General features: G+C 48.5%; 1 protein-coding gene across 7 annotated transcripts in view; it reads right to left on the bottom strand.

The window, feature by feature from the left end:
* The window catches only part of LOC106584643 (ankyrin-3), a 112,037-nt gene that overhangs the window by 74,604 nt on the left and 17,661 nt on the right, over positions 1-19,772 (bottom strand). For 5 of the 7 annotated variants that reach the window (XM_082978797.1, XM_082978799.1, XM_082978800.1 and 2 more), the window contains 3 exons: positions 9,220-9,343; positions 1,033-1,135; positions 723-832 (listed from right to left, as the gene is read on the bottom strand). In XM_082978797.1, the coding sequence (XP_082834923.1) occupies positions 723-832; positions 1,033-1,135; positions 9,220-9,343 (337 nt within the window). Of the gene's footprint in view, positions 1-722; positions 833-1,032; positions 1,136-7,766; positions 7,778-9,219; positions 9,344-19,772 lie in introns of those variants that run through there. The other 2 variants (XM_082978798.1, XM_082978802.1) reach the window with 2 other exon arrangements.

The following is a 19,772-nucleotide window of genomic DNA, read 5'->3' as shown; positions in this document are numbered from 1 at the left end:
GAGAGACACAGAGACAGAGAGAGAGAGAGACAGAGAGAGAGAGACACACAGAGAGAGAGAGAGACACAGAGAGAGAGAGACAGAGAGAGAGAGAGAGAGAGAGAGAGAGAGAGAGAGAGACACAGAGAGAGACAGAGAGAGAGAGAGAGAGAGACAGAGAGAGAGAGAGAGAGAGATGGAGAGATACCAAGGAATCACGACCTTCCATTCACCAACATATAGATTAATTAAATAAATTGATGAAGCAGTTCCATACTGTAGAGTCTATAAGACTGTTCTACTGTAGAGTCTATAGGACAGTTATACTGTAGAGTCTGTATCTGACCCAGAGTCTATAGGACTGTTCTACTGTAGAGTCTGTATCTGACCCAGAGTCTATAGGACTGTTCTACTGTAGAGTCTGTATCTGACCCAGAGTCTATAGGACTGTTCTACTGTAGAGTCTGTATCTGACCCAGAGTCTATAGGGCTGTTCTACTGTAGAGTCTGTATCTGACCCATAGTCTATAGGACTGTTCTACTGTAGAGTCTGTATCTGACCCATAGTCTATAGGACTGTTCTACTGTAGAGTCTGTATCTGACCCAGAGTCTATAGGGCTGTTCTACTGTAGAGTCTGTATCTGACCCAGAGTCTATAGGGCTGTTCTACTGTAGAGTCTGTATCTGACCCAGAGTCTATAGGACTGTTCTACTGTAGATATAGAGTCTGTCTGTATCTTACCCAGAGTGTATGGGGCTGGAGACCATGTTGATGTTGTCCAAGGTGTCAGCAGTCCAGCTGTAGTGTCTCAGAGAGTCAGAGTTACAGTCTCTGCTGGCCACCACCAGGTTCTGAAGGAGACAGACAGACCGTCAGGCCGTCAGGCCGACAGACAGACCGTCAGGCCGTCAGGCCGACAGACAGACAGACAGACAGACAGACAGACAGACAGACAGACAGACAGACAGACAGACAGACAGACAGACAGACAGACAGACAGACAGACAGACAGACAGACAGACAGACAGACAGACAGACAGACAGGTCGTACCATATCCTTGGTAGGAGCCAGTATCTCTTCGATCATCACGCTGTCTCTGGTGTAAGAGGTCCTGTTCAGGGTGTTGGACCTATCCGAACTGAAGGACCGCAGACTGTTGTTTACAGCAGTACCAAGTTACCACAGCAACAACAGGCAGGGGGGTGGCGGGGCAGGCAGGCAGGGGGGTGATGAGAGGGTGTGGTGAACAGAAAGACAACTCATTACAACATGCAGCTAACCTCTATACAATATAAATATAACCCACAGCACAGGATGAACCACTGACTGAACATCAGAGGTATGGGATTATAGATGTATGGTAGAGGTATGGGGATTATAGATGTATGGTAGAGGTATGGGGATTATTGATGTATGGTAGAGGTATGGGGATTATTGATGTATGGTAGAGGTATGGGGATTATAGATGTATGGTAGAGGTATGGGGAATATAGATATATGGTAGAGGTATGGGATTATAGATGTATGGTAGAGGTATGGGGATTATAGATGTATGGTAGAAGTATGGGGATTATAGATGTATGGTAGAGGTATGGAATTATAGATTTATGGTAGAGGTATGGGATTACAGATGTATGGTAGAGGTATGGGATTCCAGATGTATGGTAGAGGTATGGGATTATAGATGTATGGTAGAGGTATGGGGATTATAGATGTATGGTAGAGCAATGGGGATTATAGATGTATGGTAGAGGTATGGGGATTATAGATGTATGGTAGAGGTATGGGGATCATAGATGTATGGTAGAGGTATGGGGATCATAGATGTATGGTATAGGTATGGGGATTATAGATGTATGGTAGAGGTATGGGGATTATAGATGTATGGTAGAGGTATGGGGATTATTGATGTATGGTAGAGGTATGGGGATTATTGATGTATGGTAGAGGTATGGGGATTATAGATGTATGGTAGAGGTATGGGGATTATAGATATATGGTAGAGGTATGGGATTATAGATGTATGGTAGAGGTATGGGGATTATAGATGTATTGTAGAGGTATGGGGATTATAGATGTATGGTAGAGGTATGGGTTTATAGATGTATGGTAGAGGTATGGGATTACAGATGTATGGTAGAGGTATGGGATTATAGATGTATGGTAGAGGTATGGGATTCCAGATGTAGGGTAGAGGTATGGGATTATAGATGTATGGTAGAGGTATGGGGATTATAGATGTATGGTAGATCAATGGGGATTATAGATGTATGGTAGAGGTATGGGGATTATAGATTTATGGTAGAGGTATGGGGATTATAGATGTATGGTAGAGGTATGGGATTATAGATGTATGGTAGAGGTATGGGGATTATAGATTTATGGTAGAGGTATGGGGATTATAGATGTATGGTATGTGATGGTGTGTAAAACAACATACAGCAGGTCTATGGTGTGTATAGCATTCTAGATGAAGAAAGGGGGTTTGAATGAAGTAGCAAACTCAGGTAAAAAACACAATAATGATGTATGAGCTATGTCTGATAACTAGCGTTAGATAAAGGGACTGGGACCAACGCCTGTTTTACATGGACAGCGCTAACGTAGAATTTAAGGATTTTGGGCACTGTCCAGCTGGGCTAGTAGACGGCTAGTACTAACCCGGGTACAGCATCTGGGTTATGGGATAGTTGAAAAGACAAAAATGTCACTAGCCAGTGGTCTAGTTAGATAAATGTTCTACAATGCCGGTCTGAACAGTACTAGCCACTGGCCATTTTAGTCATTTAGCAGACGCTCTTATCCAGAGCGACTTACAGTAGTGAATGCATACATTTTCTTCCGTACTGGTCCCCCGTGGGAATCGAACCCACAACCCTGGCGCTGCAAACACCATGCTCTACCAACTGAGCCACACGGGGCCATCTCTACTGCCATCCCTACTGCCAGCCTTACTGCCATCCCTACTGCCAGCCCTACTGCCATCCCTACTGCCATCTCTACTGCCAGCCTTACTGCCATCCCTACTGCCAGCCCTACTGCCAGCCCTACTACCATCGCTACTGCCAGCGTTACTGCCAGCCTTACTGCCATCTCTACTGCCAGCCCTGCTGCCATCTCTACTGCCATCCCTACTGCCATCTCTACTGCCAGCCCTACTTCAATGCTCAAAATTAACAGTAAAACACTTTTAAAGCCTCAAAGGATAAAATAATCCAACTTTCAAAACGAGTCCTTTTTGTCTAGCCACGGCAGTCAACTAGCTAGCTAGGTAGCTGTTTAGCTAGCCATGGCAGTCAACTAGCTAGCTAGGTAGCTGTTTAGCTAGCCACGGCAGTCAACTAGCTAGCTAGGTAGCTGTTTAGCTAGCCACAGCAGTCAACTAGCTAGCTAGGTAGCGGTTTAGCTATCCACGGCAGTCAACTAGCTAGCTAGGTAGCGGTTTAGCTATCCACGGCAGTCAACTAGGTAGCTGTTTAGCTAGCCACGGCAGTCAACTAGCTAGCCACGGCAGTCAACTAGCTAGCTAGGTAGCTGTTTAGCTAGCCACAGCAGTCAACTAGCCAGCTAGGTAGCTGTTTAGCTAGCCACGGCAGTCAACTAGCTAGCTCGGTAGCTGTTTAGCTAGCCACAGCAGTCAACTAGCTAGCTAGGTAGCGGTTTAGCTATCCACGGCAGTCAACTAGCTAGCTAGGTAGCGGTTTAGCTATCCACGGCAGTCAACTAGGTAGCTGTTTAGCTAGCCACGGCAGTCAACTAGCTAGCCACGGCAGTCAACTAGCTAGCTAGGTAGCTGTTTAGCTAGCCACAGCAGTCAACTAGCCAGCTAGGTAGCTGTTTAGCTAGCCACGGCAGTCAACTAGCTAGCTCGGTAGCTGTTTAGCTAGCCACTGCAGTCAACTAGCTAGCTAGGTAGCTGTTTAGCTATCCACGGCGGTCAACTAGGCAGCTGTTTAGCTAGCCACGGCAGTCAACTAGCTAGCTAGGTAGCTGTTTAGCTAGCCACAAAAGTCAACTAGCTAGCTAGGTAGCGGTTTAGCTATCCAAGGCAGTCAACTAGCTAGCTAGGTAGCGGTTTAGCTATCCACGGCAGTCAACTAGGTAGCTGTTTAGCTAGCCACGGCAGTCAACTAGCTAGCCACGGCAGTCAACTAGCTAGCTAGGTAGCTGTTTAGCTAGCCACGGCAGTCAACTAGCTAGCTAGGTAGCTGTTTAGCTAGCCACGGCAGTCAACTAGCTAGCTAGGTAGCTGTTTAGCTAGCCACAGCAGTCAACTAGCTAGCTAGGTAGCGGTTTAGCTATCCACGGCAGTCAACTAGCTAGCTAGGTAGCGGTTTAGCTATCCACGGCAGTCAACTAGGTAGCTGTTTAGCTAGCCACGGCAGTCAACTAGCTAGCCACGGCAGTCAACTAGCTAGCTAGGTAGCTGTTTAGCTAGCCACAGCAGTCAACTAGCCAGCTAGGTAGCTGTTTAGCTAGCCACGGCAGTCAACTAGCTAGCTCGGTAGCTGTTTAGCTAGCCACTGCAGTCAACTAGCTAGCTAGGTAGCTGTTTAGCTATCCACGGCGGTCAACTAGGTAGCTGTTTAGCTAGCCACGGCAGTCAACTAGCTAGCTAGGTAGCTGTTTAGCTAGCCACAAAAGTCAACTAGCTAGCCACGGCAGTCAACTAGCTAGCTAGGTAGCGGTTTAGCTATCCACGGCAGTCAACTAGCTAGCTAAGTAGCGGTTTAGCTATCCACGGCAGTCAACTAGGTAGCTGTTTAGCTAGCTACGGCAGTCAACTAGCTAGCCACGGCAGTCAACTAGCTAGCAAGGTAGCTGTTTAGCTAGCCACGGCAGTCAACTAGCTAGCTAGGTAGCTGTTTAGCTTGTCACGGCAGTCAACTAGCTAGCTAGGTAGCTGTTTAGCTAGCCACGGCAGTCAACTAGCCAGCTAGGTAGCTGTTTAGCTAGCCACGGCAGTCAACTAGCTAGCTAGGTAGCTGTTTAGCTAGCCACGGTAGTCAACTAGCTAGCTAGGTAGCTGTTTAGCTAGCCACAGAAGTCAACTAGCTAGCTAGGTAGCGGTTTAGCTATCCAACGCAGTCAACTAGCTAGCTAGGTAGCGGTTTAGCTATCCACGGCAGTCAACTAGGTAGCTGTTTAGCTAGCCACGGCAGTCAACTAGCTAGCCACGGCAGTCAACTAGCTAGCTAGGTAGCTGTTTAGCTAGCCACGGCAGTCAACTAGCCTTCCTCTGACACCGCCTAGTATAAATAGGTCCTGGATGGCAGGAAGTACTGGAATACTGGGCCATACACACTACCCTCTGTAACGCCTTACAGTCGGATACCGAGCCATTGCCATACCAGGCGGTGATGCAACCGGTCAGGATGCTCTCGATGGTGCAGCTGTAGACCTTTTTGAGGATCTGAGGACCCATGACAAATCTTTTCAGACTCCTGAGGGGGAAAAGGTGTTGTCGTGCCCTTTTCACAACTGTCTTGGTGTGTTTGGACCATGATAGTTCGTTGGTGATGAGGACACCAAGGAACTTGAAGCTCTCGACCCGCTCCACTTCAGCCCCGTTGATGTTAATAGGGGCCTGTTCAGCCCTCCTTTTCCTGTAGTCCACGATCAGCTCCTTTGTCCTGCTCACATTGAGGGAGAGGTTGTTGTCTTGGCACCACATTGCCAGGTCTCTGACCTCCTCTCTATAGGCTGTCTCATCATTGTCAGTGATCAGGTCTACCACTGTTGTGTTGTCAGCAAACTTAATGACGATGTTGGAGTCGTACCTGGCCAAGCTGTTGTGGAGGAACAGGGAGTACAGGAGGGGACTAAGCACGCACCCCTGAGGGGCCCCTGTGTTGAGGATCAGCATGACAGATGCGTTGTTGCCTACCCTTACCACCGGGGGCGGCCCGTCAGGAAGTCCAGGATCCAGTTGCAGAGGGAGGTGTTTAGTGCCAGGGCCCCTAGCTTAGTGATGAGCTTTGAGGGCACTATGGTGTTGAACGCTGAGCTGTAGTCAATGAACAGCATTCTCACATAGGTATTCCTTTTGTCCAGGTGTGAAAGGGCAGTGTGGAGTGCAATAGAGATTGCATCATCTGTGGATCTGTTGGGCCGGTATGCGAATTGGAGTGGGTCCAGGGTTTCCGGGATGATGGTGTTGATGTGAGCCATGACCGGCCTTTCAAAGCACTTCATGGCTACCGACATGAGTGCTACGGCGCGGTAGTCATTTATGCAGGTTACCTTCGCTTCCTTGGGCACAGGGACTATGGTGGTGTTCTTGAAACATGTCGGTATTACAGACTCGGTCAGGGAAAAAACTTGCCAGTTGGTCAACGCATGCTTTGAGTACATGTCCTGGTAATCCTTCTGTCCCAGCGGCCTTGAGAATGTTGACCTATTTAAAGGTCTTGCTCACATCGGTTACGGAGAGTGTGATCACACGGTCGTCCGGAACAGCTGGTGCTGTCATGCATGCATCAGTGTTGCTTGCCGCGAAGCAAGCATAAAAGGCAGTTAGCTCATCTGGTAGGCTCGCGTCACTTGGCAGCTCGCGGCTGGGTTTCCCTTTGTAGTCCGTAATAGTTTTCAAGCCCTGCCACATCCGACGAGCGTCAGAGCCAATGTAGTAGGATTCAATCTTAATCCTGTATTGACGCTTTGCCTGTTTGATGGTTCGTCTGAGGGCACAGCGTGATTTCTTATAAGCGTCCGGATTAGTGTCCTGCTGCTTGAAAACGGCAGCTCTAGCCTTTAGCTCGGTGTGGATTGTTACCTGTAATCCCTGGCTTCTGGTTGGGATATGTACGTATGGTCACTGTGGGGACGACGTCGTCGATTCACTTATTGATGAAGCCGGTGACTGAGGTGGTATACTCCTCAATGCCATTGGATGAATCCCGGAATATATTCCAGTCAAAACAGTCCTGTAGCTTAGCATCCGTGTCATCTGACCACTTCCGTATTGAGTGAGTCACTGGTACTTCCTGCTTTAGTTTTTGCTGATAAGCAGGAATCTGGAGGATAGAATTATGGTCAGATTTGCCAAATAAGGGTGAAGGAGAGCTTTGTATGCGTCTGTGTATGAACGGATGGTAGAGGCGGTTTACCCATTCGCCGACGACACAAAAACTTAACGTAATCCATTTTAAATTCAGGCTGTAACAAAACAACATGTGGAAACAGTCAAAGGGTGTGAATACTGTCTGAAGATACTGTACATCTATATGCCACGGCCTCTACCTTGGTAGAGGTGGTCACATTAACACAGATCCCTTCAAGCTAGATAAAGAATCAGTCCAAACCAAAGGGATGCAGCATCTCAACTGATACAGACTAAACCAAGCAGAGGCAGCATGACCCCAGAAAGACTACATCCAACAGAAACAATACTGATACAGACTGAACCAAGCAGAGGCAGCATGACTCCAGACAGACTACATCCAACAGAGACAATACTGATACAGACTGAACCAAGCAGAGGCAGCATGACTCCAGAAAGACTACATCCAACAGAAACAATACTGATACAGACTGACCCAAGCAGAGGCAGCATGACTCCAGAAAGACTACATCCAACAGAGACAATACTGATACATCACAACTCACTGGAAGTAAAAATGAAAGGACATTTTAGAAGCATCATGAGCAAACTGTCCACTCAGTAAGATGGAGTACAACAAATCAATGAGAAATCACAACACAGTGGTTAATGTAGTTGTGGTGGTTGGCTGGGGATCTAGGAAGTAAAGTTTGACATCTGGAAACATGTAATCCCATCTTACCTGCAGACCTTAGGGCTATGGAACGAGGTACGAGTTTGAAGTGGGGGGGGGGGGGGAAAGTACAAAACAGAAGATATTGAAAGCAACAAATGTGAGAGGACAAAGCAGAAATGCAGTGTGGTTGTAATGGGCCTGGGTCTGATGCTCTGAGTTGTGTTAAACACTGACATTAAACACCGATGTTAAACACTGACACTCTCTGAAACTGGGGTTACTGAACCTTCCTTTCAACTGGAAGGGATAACTGGGGTTACTGAACCTTCCTTTCAACTGGAATGGATAACTGGGGTTGCTGAACCTTCCTTTCAACTGGAAGGGATAACTGGGGTTACTGATCCTTCCTGTTATTGAACCAGAGGCAGAACATAAGTCATTCTACTCATACCACAAACACACTGACCAGAGCTCTGCAGCCAACACAGTAGTGTTGAAGTGGCTGAGGTTAGTACTGTCACACTATTACAGTACGACTAGATCCTATTTCCTCCTGAACACAAACACAATTCACATGAACGTTATCAGATAAGTGATTTCTGCCCTGCTCATACTAAGAAATCCGTTTTGATTGTGATAGGGTTAGGGTTGTCTGGGAAGCCATGTACACTGTACTATCCTGTATCACATGATCAATTTGGATGGGTAGAGGGTAGTGGGTAGTGGGTAGAGGGTAGTGGGTAGAGGGTAGAGGGTAGTGGGTAGAGGGTAGTGGGTAGAGGGTAGAGGGTAGTGGGTAGAGGGTAGAGGGTAGTGGGTAGAGGGTAGTGGGTAGAGGGTAGTGGGTAGTGGGTAGAGGGTAGAGGGTAGTGGGTAGAGGGTAGTGGGTAGAGGGTAGTGGGTAGTGGGTAGAGGGTAGAGGGTAGTGGGTAGAGGGTAGTGGGTAGAGGGTAGTGGGTAGAGGGTAGTGGGTAGAGGGTAGAGGGTAGAGGGTAGTGGGTAGAGGGTAGAGGGTAGTGGGTAGAGGGTAGAGGGTAGTGGGTAGTGGGTAGAGGGTAGAGGGTAGTGGGTAGAGGGCAGAAGGTACAGGGTAGTAGGTAGTGGGTAGAGGGTAGTGGGTAGAGGGTAGAGGGTAGTGGGTAGTGGGTAGAGGGTAGTGGGTAGAGGGTAGAGGGTAGTGGGTAGTGGGTAGAGGGTAGTGGGTAGTGGGTAGAGGGTAGTGGGTAGTGGGTAGAGGGTAGTGGGTAGAGGGTAGTGGGTAGAGGGTAGTGGGTAGAGGGTAGAGGGTAGTGGGTAGAGGGTAGAGGGTAGTGGGTAGAGGGTAGTGGGTAGAGGGTAGAGGGTAGTGGGTAGTGGGTAGAGGGTAGTGGGTAGAGGGTAGTGGGTAGAGGGTAGAGGGTAGAGGGTAGTGGGTAGAGGGTAGAGGGTAGAGAGTAGTGGGTAGAGGGTAGAGGGTAGAGGGTAGAGGGTAGTGGGTAGAAGGTAGTGGGTAGAGGGTAGAGGGCAGAGGGTATGGTACCTGGCGCTGCGTGCTCCGATGCTAAAGCCCATGTAACCCTCCTGGGGCAGGGAGTCGTCTCCCAGCTCTCTCAGGTCCTGGGGTCCCAGGTACTTATCCGTGTCGCCTGTCATCGCATCCTCACCTGACATAACAGCAACCAGATAGTTAGACAGTCCACAGCTCACAGTCCCCTCTCTCTCCAGATAGTTAGACAGTCCTCTAGTCCAGTCCTCTAGTCCAGTCCTCTCTCTCCCTACAGTCCTCTATTCCAGTCCTCTCTCCAGATAGTTAGACAGTCCTCTAGTCCAGTCCCCTCTCTCCAGATAGTTAGACAGTCCTCTAGTCCAGTCCTCTAGTCCAGTCCTCTAGTCCAGTCCTCTCTCTCCAGATAGTTAGACAGTCCTCTAGTCCAGTCCTCTAGTCCAGTCCTCTCTCTCCAGTTAGACAGTCCTCTAGTCCAGTCCTCTCTCCAGATAGTTAGACATTCCTCTAGTCCAGTCCTCTAGTCCAGTCCTCTCTCTCCAGATAGTTAGACAGTCCTCTAGTCCAGTCCTCTAGTCCAGTCCTCTAGTCCAGTCCTCTCTCCAGTTAGACAGTCCTCTAGTCCAGTCCTCTCTCTCCCTACAGTCCTCTAGCCCAGTCCTCTCTCTCCCTACAGTCCTCTAGTCCAGTCCTCTCTCTCCAGTTAGTTAGACAGTCCTCTAGTCCAGTCCTCTCTCTCCCTAGTGTAACAGATGAGTTAGACAGTCCCCTCCCCATACATTCCTCTAGTCCAGTCCTCTCTCTCCCTACAGTCCTCTAGTCCAGTCCTCTCTCTCCCTACAGTCCTCTAGTCCAGTCCCCTCTCTCCAGCTAGTTAGGCAGTCCTCTAGTCCAGTCCTCTTTCTCCCTACAGTCCTCTAGTCCAGTCCCCTCTCTCTCTCTGCTGTCCTAACTGGACCAGCCATGCTGTAACCCCTGAAAGCAGGTCCAGTAGGAGTGTCCCCAGAGCAGACAGGCTGTTTTAGCAGATCAATAGAAGCCTGGAGGCCTGTTCCACTGTCCTGTCCCCTGCTCTGCTCTGCCACGGGACACACAGCTGACCGGACCCATCCGCCACAGGGCTACTGAGTTACTCACACTACGCTTGTTTAGTCACTGAATACGAAGCCATGGTTTAAGCAGCGAAAGCAACACCCATTCTAAAGTTAGAAACCAATGTTGCAGCTATGATGAGTAGGTTTGTAGAGTTAGCCGTCCAGGAGAGTCCCGTTGCAGAGTGTTAATGGACGTTAGAGAGAGATGAGGCAGAGGAACGGAGGGGTTAAAACGCAGAGGTTAAAACGCAGAGGAACGGAGGGGTTAAAACATAGAAACTAGAGCAAGTGCACATCGACCAGCCAGCTACCATCCAGCGAGGGGAGAACAGCATTCCACCAGCGATAAAGCAGAGTTCATCGACCCCCCTGCTGATCTACAGCAACCCTCCCCCTCCTCCCCCCTCCTCCCCGTTCCCCAACCTCACCCCTCCTCCCATCGCCTCTCCCTCTCCTCCCCCTCCTCCCATCGCCTCTCCCTCTCCTCCCCCTCCTCCCATCACCTCTCCCTCTCCTCCCCCTCCTCCCATCGCCTCTCCTTCTCCTTCCCCTCCTCCTATCGCCTATCGCCTCTCCCTCTCCTCCCCCTCCTCCCATCACCTCTCTCTCTCCTCCCCCTCTTCCCATCACCTCTCCCTCTCCCCCCCCTCCCCCTCCTCCCATCGCCTCTCCCTCTCCTCCCCTTCCTCCCATCGCCTCTCCCCCTCCTCTCTAACTGCAGAAACACACAACAAAACTTGACAGACCTCATCTGGTGACATTCCTCACAAGAATGTCCATTCATGTATTACCCTCCCCCCTCTATCTCCCCCCTCTCTCTCCCCCCTCTCCCTCCCCCCTCTCCTGCCACCCTCACCCCTCTCTCTCCCTCTCTCCTGCCACCCCCCTCTCTCCCTCTCTTCTGCCAGCCCCATCTCTCACTCCACCCTCTCTGTCCTAATCACACCAGAAAACCTACTCTACCCTCTCTGTCCTAATCACACCAGAAAACCTACTCTACCCTCTCTGTCCTAATCACACCAGGAAACCTACTCTACCCTCTCTGTCCTAATCACACCAGGAAACCTACTCTACCCTCTCTGTCCTAATCACACCAGGAAACCAACTCTACCCTCTCTGTCCTAATCACACCAGGAAACCTCCTCTACCCTCTCTGTCCTAATAACACCAGGAAACCTACTCTACCCTCTCTGTCCTAATCACACCAGGAAACCTACTCTACCCTCTCTGTCCTAATCACACCAGGACACCTACTCTACCCTCTCTGTCCTACTCACACCAGGAACAGGACTGTCACACCAGGACAGGACTAGATCAGACCAGGACAGGACCAGAACAGACCAGGACAGGACTAGATCAGACCAGGACAGGAATAGATCAGACCAGGACAGGACCAGATCAGACCAGGACAGGACCAGATCAGACCAGGACAGGACTAGATCAGACCAGGACAGGAGCAGATCAGACCAGGACAGGACTAGATCAGACCAGGACAGGACCAGATCAGACCAGGACAGGACTAGATCAGACCAGGACAGGACTAGATCAGATCAGGACAGGACTAGATCAGACCAGGACAGGACTAGATCAGATCAGGACAGGAGCAGATCAGACCAGGACAGGACCAGATCAGATCAGGACAGGATAGTCTACAGTAACCTAGTTAACGTGGTCAGCAGGCTACAGTAACCTATGTAACATGGTTAGTAGACTACATTAACCTATGTAACGTGGTCAGAGGGCTACAGTAACCTATGTAACATGGTCAGCAGGCTACAATAACCTATGTAACATGGTCAGTAGACTACAGTAACCTATGTAACGTGGTCAGCAGGCTACAGTAACCTATGTAACGTGGTCAGCAGGCTACAATAACCTATGTAACGTGGTCAGAGGGCTACAGTAACCTATGTAACGTGGTCAGTAGGCTACAGTAACCTATGTAACATGGTCAGCAGGCTACAGTAACCTATGTAACGTGGTCAGAGGGCTACAGTAACCTATGTAACATGGTCAGAGGGCTACAGTAACCTATGTAACGTGGTCAGTAGACTACAGTAACCTATGTAACATGGTCAGCAGGCTACAGTAACCTATGTAACGTGGTCAGCAGGCTACAGTAACCTATGTAACATGGTCAGAGGGCTACAGTAACCTATGTAACGTGGTCAGTAGACTACAGTAACCTATGTAACGTGGTCAGTAGGCTACAGTAACCTATGTAACGTGGTCAGAGGGCTACAGTAACCTATGTAACGTGGTCAGTAGGCTACAGTAACCTATGTAACATGGTCAGCAGGCTACAGTAACCTATGTAACGTGGTCAGAGGGCTACAGTAACCTATGTAACATGGTCAGAGGGCTACAGTAACCTATGTAACGTAGTCAGAGGGCTACAGTAACCTATGTAACATGGTCAGAGGGCTACAGTAACCTATGTAACGTGGTCAGTAGACTACAGTAACCTATGTAACATGGTCAGCAGGCTACAGTAACCTATGTAACGTGGTCAGCAGGCTACAGTAACCTATATAACATGGTCATAGGGCTACAGTAATCTATGTAACGTGGTCAGTAGACTACAGTAACCTATGTAACGTGGTCAGTAGGCTACAGTAACCTATGTAACGTGGTCAGTAGGCTACAGTAACCTATGTAACGTGGTCAGAGGGCTACAGTAACCTATGTAACATGGTCAGCAGGCTACAGTAACCTATGTAACGTGGTCAGAGGGCTACAGTAACCTATGTAACATGGTCAGAGGGCTACAGTAACCTATGTAACATGGTCAGAGGGCTACAGTAACCTATGTAACATGGTCAGTAGACTACAGTAACCTATGTAACGTGGTCAGAGGGCTACAGTAACCTATGTAACATGGTCAGTAGTCTACAGTAACCTATGTAACATGGGCCTAGAGGGCTACCTGCTTCAAAGCAGAGGGGTAGGTAGTCCACACCCACTGGCAAAGATTTCCAGCCGGCAGGTAGACGCTGGAACACCGACAGAGTGAGGGCTTTTCATTCGCGCTTTGTTGCCATTTTTGTGGGATTGGAAACAAATGTCCAGAATGTAAAATAACTTGATCAACCGGTTCCCATGCGTTCAGAATAACGGTTCTGTTCCGGAATGTAAAATAACTTGATCAACCGGTTCCCATGCTTTTAGAATAACGGTTCTGTTCCAGAATGTAAAATAACTTGATCAACCGGTTCCCATGCTTTTAGAATAACGGTTCTGTTCCAGAATGTAAAATAACTTGATCAACCGGTGTCACGTCCTGGCCAGTATAAGGGTTAATTGGTATTGTAGTTTGGTCAGGACGTGGCAGAGGGTATTTGTTTTATGTGGTTCAGGGTGGTGATTTTGTAGTAAGGGCATTTGATTTAGTATTCCGGGGTTTTTGGGCACTGTTTGAAATTCACGTATTTCTATGTTGATCTAGTTAGTTGTATGTCTATGTTTGGTTAATTGGGGTGGACTTCCAATTGAAGGCAGCTGTGTGGTGTTGCCTTTGATTGGAAGTCCTATATTAGTTGGGTGTGTTTGTCTGTTTAATTGTGGGAGATTGTTCCGTGTTTAGTGTGTGTAAACCTAACAGGACTGTCAGTGTATCGTGCGTTCATTTTGGAATTTTGTATGTTCGTTTTGGAATTTATTAAAAGTTCAAAATGAACCATCTCAACTCTGCTGCATATTGGTCCTCATTTTCCGATGATGATTTCGCCATATCGTCCTCCGACGAAGAAATCCCTGACAACCGGTTCCCATGCTTTCAGAATAACGGTTCTGTTCCCGAATGTAAAATAACTTGATCAACCGGTTCCCATGCGTTCAGAATAACGGTTCTGTTCCAGAATGTAAAATAACTTGATCAACCGGTTCCCATGCGTTCAGAATAACGGTTCTGTTCCGGAACAGTTTCATCATTGGAATGTGGTACATAACGAGGCAGCGGCGTGCTTTAGGACCATGCGGATCCATCAGAGAGGTAGGGGAGGCTGGTTGGACTTTTATCCCACTGGATTAAAACATGTTTAATTAAATTATGCCCCCCCCGACCAAACAAAGTTGCGCCGCTGCGGAACAGTATAGATCTCTTTGGTTTTCGGTTCGGGTTCCTCAAATAATGTAGTTGTTTTCCAGTGTTGGGTTGTGTTCCCTGAACTGGTTCCAAACCTGGGCCAGTGGTATGGTGGTGGGAGTGAGGCTGGGACAGCATGGACAGTGGGGCTGGGACAGTCAGCTGGACAGTCAGGCCAGTGGTATGGTAGTGAGGCTGGGACAGTCAGCTGGACAGTTAGGCCAGTGGTATGGTAGTGGGGCTGGGACAGTCAGGCCAGTGGTATGGTAGTGGGGCTGGGACAGTCAGGCCAGTGGTATGGTAGTGGGGCTGGGGCAGTCAGCTGGACAGTCAGGCCAGTGGTATGGTAGTGGGGCTGGGACAGTCAGCTGGACAGTCAGGCCAGTGGTATTGGAGTGAGGCTGGGGTGTCAGCTGGACAGTCAGGCCAGTGGTATGGTAGTGAGGCTGGGACAGTCAGCTGGACAGTCAGGCCAGTGGTATGGTAGTGGGGCTGGGACAGTCAGCTGGACAGTCAGGCCAGTGGTATGGTAGTGAGGCTGGGACAGTCAGCTGGACAGTTAGGCCAGTGGTATGGTAGTGGGGCTGGGACAGTCAGGCCAGTGGTATGGTAGTGGGGCTGGGACAGTCAGGCCAGTGGTATGGTAGTGAGGCTGGGACAGTCAGCTGGACAGTCAGGCCAGTGGTATGGTAGTGGGGATGAGACAGTCAGGCCAGTGGTATGGTAGTGGGGCTGGGACAGTCAGCTGGACAGTCAGGCCAGTGGTATGGTGTTGGGGCTGTGACAGTCAGGCCAGTGGTATGGTAGTGGGGCTGGGACAGTCAGGCCAGTGGTATGGTAGTGGGGCTGGGACCGTCAGGCCAGTGGTATAGTAGTGGGGCTGGGACAGTCAGGCCAGTGGTATTTTTATTTGTATTTATTTATTTCACCTTTATTTAACCAGGTAGGCAAGTTGAGAACAAGTTCTCATTTACAATTGCGACCTGGCCAAGATAAAGCAAAGCAGTTCGACAACATACAAAAACACAGAGTTACACATGGAGTAAAACAACATACAATCAATGATGCAGTAGAAAGAAATAAGACTATATACAATGTGAGCAAATGATGTGAGATAAGGGAGGTAAAGGCAAAAAAGGCCATGGTGGCAAAGTAAATAAAGTATAGCAAGTAAAACACTGGAATGGTAGATTTGTAGTTTGAAGAAAGTTCAAAGTTAAAATATAAATAATATGGTGCAAAGGAGCAAAATAAATAAAATAAATAAATACAGTAGGGGAAGAGGTAGTAGTTTGGGCTAAATTATAGATGGGCTATGTACAGGTGCAGTGATCTGGAAGCTGCTCTGATAGCTGGTGCTTAAAGCTAGTGAGGGAGATAAGTGTTTCCAGTTTCAGAGATTTTTGTAGTTCGTTCCAGTCATTGGCAGCAGAGAACTGGAAGGAGAGATGACCAAAGGAGGAGTTGGCTTTAGGGGTGACCAGAGAGATATACCTGCTGGAGCGCGTGCTACAGGTGGGTGCTGCTATGGTGACCAGTGAGCGGAGATAAGGGGGGACTTTACCTAGCAGGGTCTTGTAGATGACCTGGAGCCAATGTGTTTGGCGACGATTATGAAGCGAAGGCCAGCCAACGAGAGCGTACAGGTCGCAGTGGTGGGTAGTATATGGGGCTTTGGTGACAAAATGGATGGCACTGTGATAGACTGCATCCAGTTTGTTGAGTAGGGTATTGGAGGCTATTTTGTAAATGACATCGCCGAAGTCGAGGATTGGTAGGATGGTAAGTTTTACGAGGGTATGTTTGGCAGCATGAGTGAAGGATGCTTTGTTGCGAAATAGGAAGCCAATTCTAGATTTAACTTTGGATTGGAGATGATTGATGTGAGTCTGGAAGGAGAGTTTACAGTCTAACCAGACACCTAGGTATTTGTAGTTGTCCACAAATTCTAAGTCAGAACCGTCCAGAGAAATGATGCTGGACAGGCGGGCATGTGCAGGCAGCGATCGGTTGAAGAGCATGCATTTAGTTTTACTTGTGTTTAGGAGCAGTTGGAGACCACGGAAGGAGAGTTGAATGGCATTGAAGCTCGTCTGGAGGGTTGTTAACACAGTGTCCAAAGAAGGGCCAGATGTATACAGAATGGTGTCGTCTGCGTAGAGGTGGATCAGAGATTCACCAGCAGCAAGAGCGACATCATTGATGTATACAGAGAAAAGAGTTGGCCCAAGAATTGAAGCCTGTGGTACCCCCATAGAGACTGCCAGAGGTCCTGACAGCAGGCCCTCCGATTTGACACACTGAACTCTGTCAGAGAAGTAGTTGGTGAACCAGGCGACGCAATCGTTTGAGAAACCAAGGCTACTGAGTCTGCCGATGAGGATGTGGTGATTAACAGAGTCAAAAGCTTTGGCCAGGTCAATGAATACGGCAGCACAGTATTGTTTCTTATCGATGGCGGTTACGATGTTGTTTAGGACCTTGAGTGTGGCTGAGGTGCACCCATGACCAGCTCTAAAACCAGATTGCATAGCGGAGAGGGTGCGGTGGGATTCGAAATGGTCGGTATTCTGTTTGTTGACTTGGCTTTCGAAGACCTTAGAAAGGCAGGGTAGGATGGATATAGGTCTGTAGCAATTTGGGTCAAGAGTGTCACCTCCTTTGAAGAGGGGGATGACAGCAGCTGCTTTCCAATCTATGGGAATCTCAGACGACACGAAAGAGAAGTTGAACAGGCTCGTAATAGGGGTTGCAATAATTTTGGCAAATAATTTTAGAAAGAAAGGGTCCAGATTGTCAAGCCCAGCTGATTTGTAGGGGTCCAGATTTTGCAGCTCTTTCAGAACATCAGCTGAATGGATTTGGGAGAAGGAGAAATGGGGGAGGCTTGGGCAAGTAGCTGTGGGGGGTGAAGTGCTGTTGAATGCAGTAGGGGTAGTTAGGTGGAAAGCATGGCCAGCCGCAGAAAAATGCTTATTGAAATTCTCAATTATAGTGGGCTTATCGGTGGTGACAGAGTTTCCTATCCTCAGTGCAGTGGACAGTTGGGAGGAGGTGTTCTTATTCTCCATGGACTTTACAATGTCCCAGAACTTTTTAGAGTTTGAGTTGCAGGAAGCAAATTTCTGTTTGAAAAAGCTAGCCTTGGCGTTTCTAACTGCCTGTGTGTATTGGTTTCTAACTTCCCTGAAAAGTTGCATATCGCGGGGGCAGTTCGATGCTAATGCAGAACGCCACAGGATATTTTTGTGTTGGTTAAGGGCAGTCAGGTCTGGGGAGAACCAAGGGCTATATCTGTTCCTGGTTCTAAATTTCTTGAAAGGGGCATGCTTATTTAAGATGGTGAGGAAGGCATTTAAAAAAAATAACCAGGCATCCTCTACTGACGGGATGAGGTCAATATCCTTCCAGGATACCAGGTCCAGGTCGATTAGAAAGGCTTGCTCGTTGAAATGTTTCAGGGAGCGTTTGACAGTAATGAGTGGAGGTCGTTTGACCACTGACCCATTACGGGTGCAGGCAATGAGGCAGTGATCGCTGAGATCTTGGTTGAAAACAGCAGAGGTGTAATTAGAGGGCACGTTGGTTAGGATGATATCTATGAGGGTGCCAGTGTTTGCGGCTTTGGGGTTGTACCTGGTGGGTTCATTAAAAATTTGTGTGAGATTGAGGGCATCAAGCTTGGATTGTAGGATGGCTGGGGTGTTATTAAGCATGTCCCAGTTTAGGTCACCTAGTAGCACGAGCTCTGAAGATAGATGGGGGGCAATCAGTTCACATATGGTGTCCAGAGCACAGCTAGGGGCCGAGGGGGGTCTATAGCAGGCGGCGACGGTGAGAGACTTGTTTTTGGAGAGGTGAATATTTAAAAGTAGAAGTTCAAATTGTTTGGGTACAGACCTGGAAAGCAGGACAGAACTCTGCAGGCTATCTCTGCAGTAGATTGCAACACCGCCCCCTTTCGTCGTTCTATCTTGTCTGAAAACGTTGTAGTTAGGGATGAAGATTTCAGAGTTTTTGGTGGACTTCCTAAGCCAAGATTCAGACACAGCTAGGACATCCGGGTTGGCAGAGTGTGCTAAAGCAGTGAATAAAACAAACTTCGGGAGGAGGCTTCTAATGTTAACATGCATGAAACCAAGGCTATTACGGTTACAGAAGTCATCAAAAGAGAGCGCCTGGGGAGTAGGAGTGGAGCCAGGCCCTGCAGGGCCTGGATTCACCTCCACATCCCCAGAGGAGCAGAGAAGAATGAGTATGAGGGTACGGCTAAAAGCTATAAGAATTGGTCGTCTGTGACGTCCAGAATAGAGAGAAAAAGGAGCAGGTTTCTGGGGGCGATAAAATAGCTTCAAGGTATAATGTACAGACAAAGGTATGGTGGGATGTGAATACAGAGGAGGTAAACCTAGGCATTTAGTGATGATGAGAGAGATATTGTCTCTAGAAACATCATTGAAACCAGAAGATGTCATAGCATGTGTGGGTGGAGGAACTGAGAGGTTGGATAAGGTATAATGAGCAGGGCTAGAGGCTCTACAGTGAAATAAGCCAATAAACACTAACCAGAACAGCAATGGACATTGCATATTGACATTAAGGAGAGGCATGCTTAGCCGAGTGATCAAAGGGTCCAGTGAGATTCAGACAGCTAGCCGGGCCATAGGTAGCAAGCTGGTGGAAGATGGAGGGAGGTCTGTTTTTAGCCACCTCGTGCGTTTCCGTCTGTGGGTTAGTGGGGTTCCGTGTGGAAGGGGGGACCTGTCCAAGTTGGCAAAATAGTTAGTTATAGTGGCCCAAGAAAGTGTCCGATAGACCTATTCAGATCGCAGCCGATAAGACAGCTAACGATTAGCCGGCCACAGATGGGCGATCAGGTTACGTCGCGACGGAGGGGCCAGTTGGATAACTCCCTCGGGCAGATAACGTCGGTGGTCCAGTCGTGAAGGCCCGATGGGGCTCCGCATCGGCAGTAAAACGGGTCAGGATAGGTGATTGTAGCCCAGGAGACACTTCAGCTGGCTAGCTCAGGAAAAGCCCACGAGTGGCTGACGGAACTCTTCAGCTGGCTAGCTCCGGAATAATGTGTGTTAATTCCGGGACCGACGTTGCCAATAGTCACTCAGGTAGCAGCTAGTTAGCTGCAAGATCCAGGTGTAAATGTCCAGAGCCTGCGGTAGAAATCGGGGAAAGGAGAGAGAATAGGTCCGGTATGCTCTGGTCTGAGTCGCGCTGTACAAAAACTGGCGATAGCTTTTCGAGCTAATGGATAGCTGAGGACAGCTAACCGTGGCTAGCTGAACTCCAACGTTAGCCAGTGAAAATGGCTAACCTCTGGCTAGCTTCTGTTGTGGATTTCAGATAAATAGGTAAATAATACTTTCTTTTTTAAATTGGTGAGGCGGGTTGCA

This window comes from Salmo salar, chromosome 01 (genome assembly GCF_965601325.2).
Source record: "Salmo salar chromosome 01, fSalSal1, whole genome shotgun sequence".
Classification (NCBI taxonomy): domain Eukaryota; kingdom Metazoa; phylum Chordata; class Actinopteri; order Salmoniformes; family Salmonidae; genus Salmo; species Salmo salar.
This window is presented reverse-complemented; position numbering and strand designations above follow the sequence as displayed.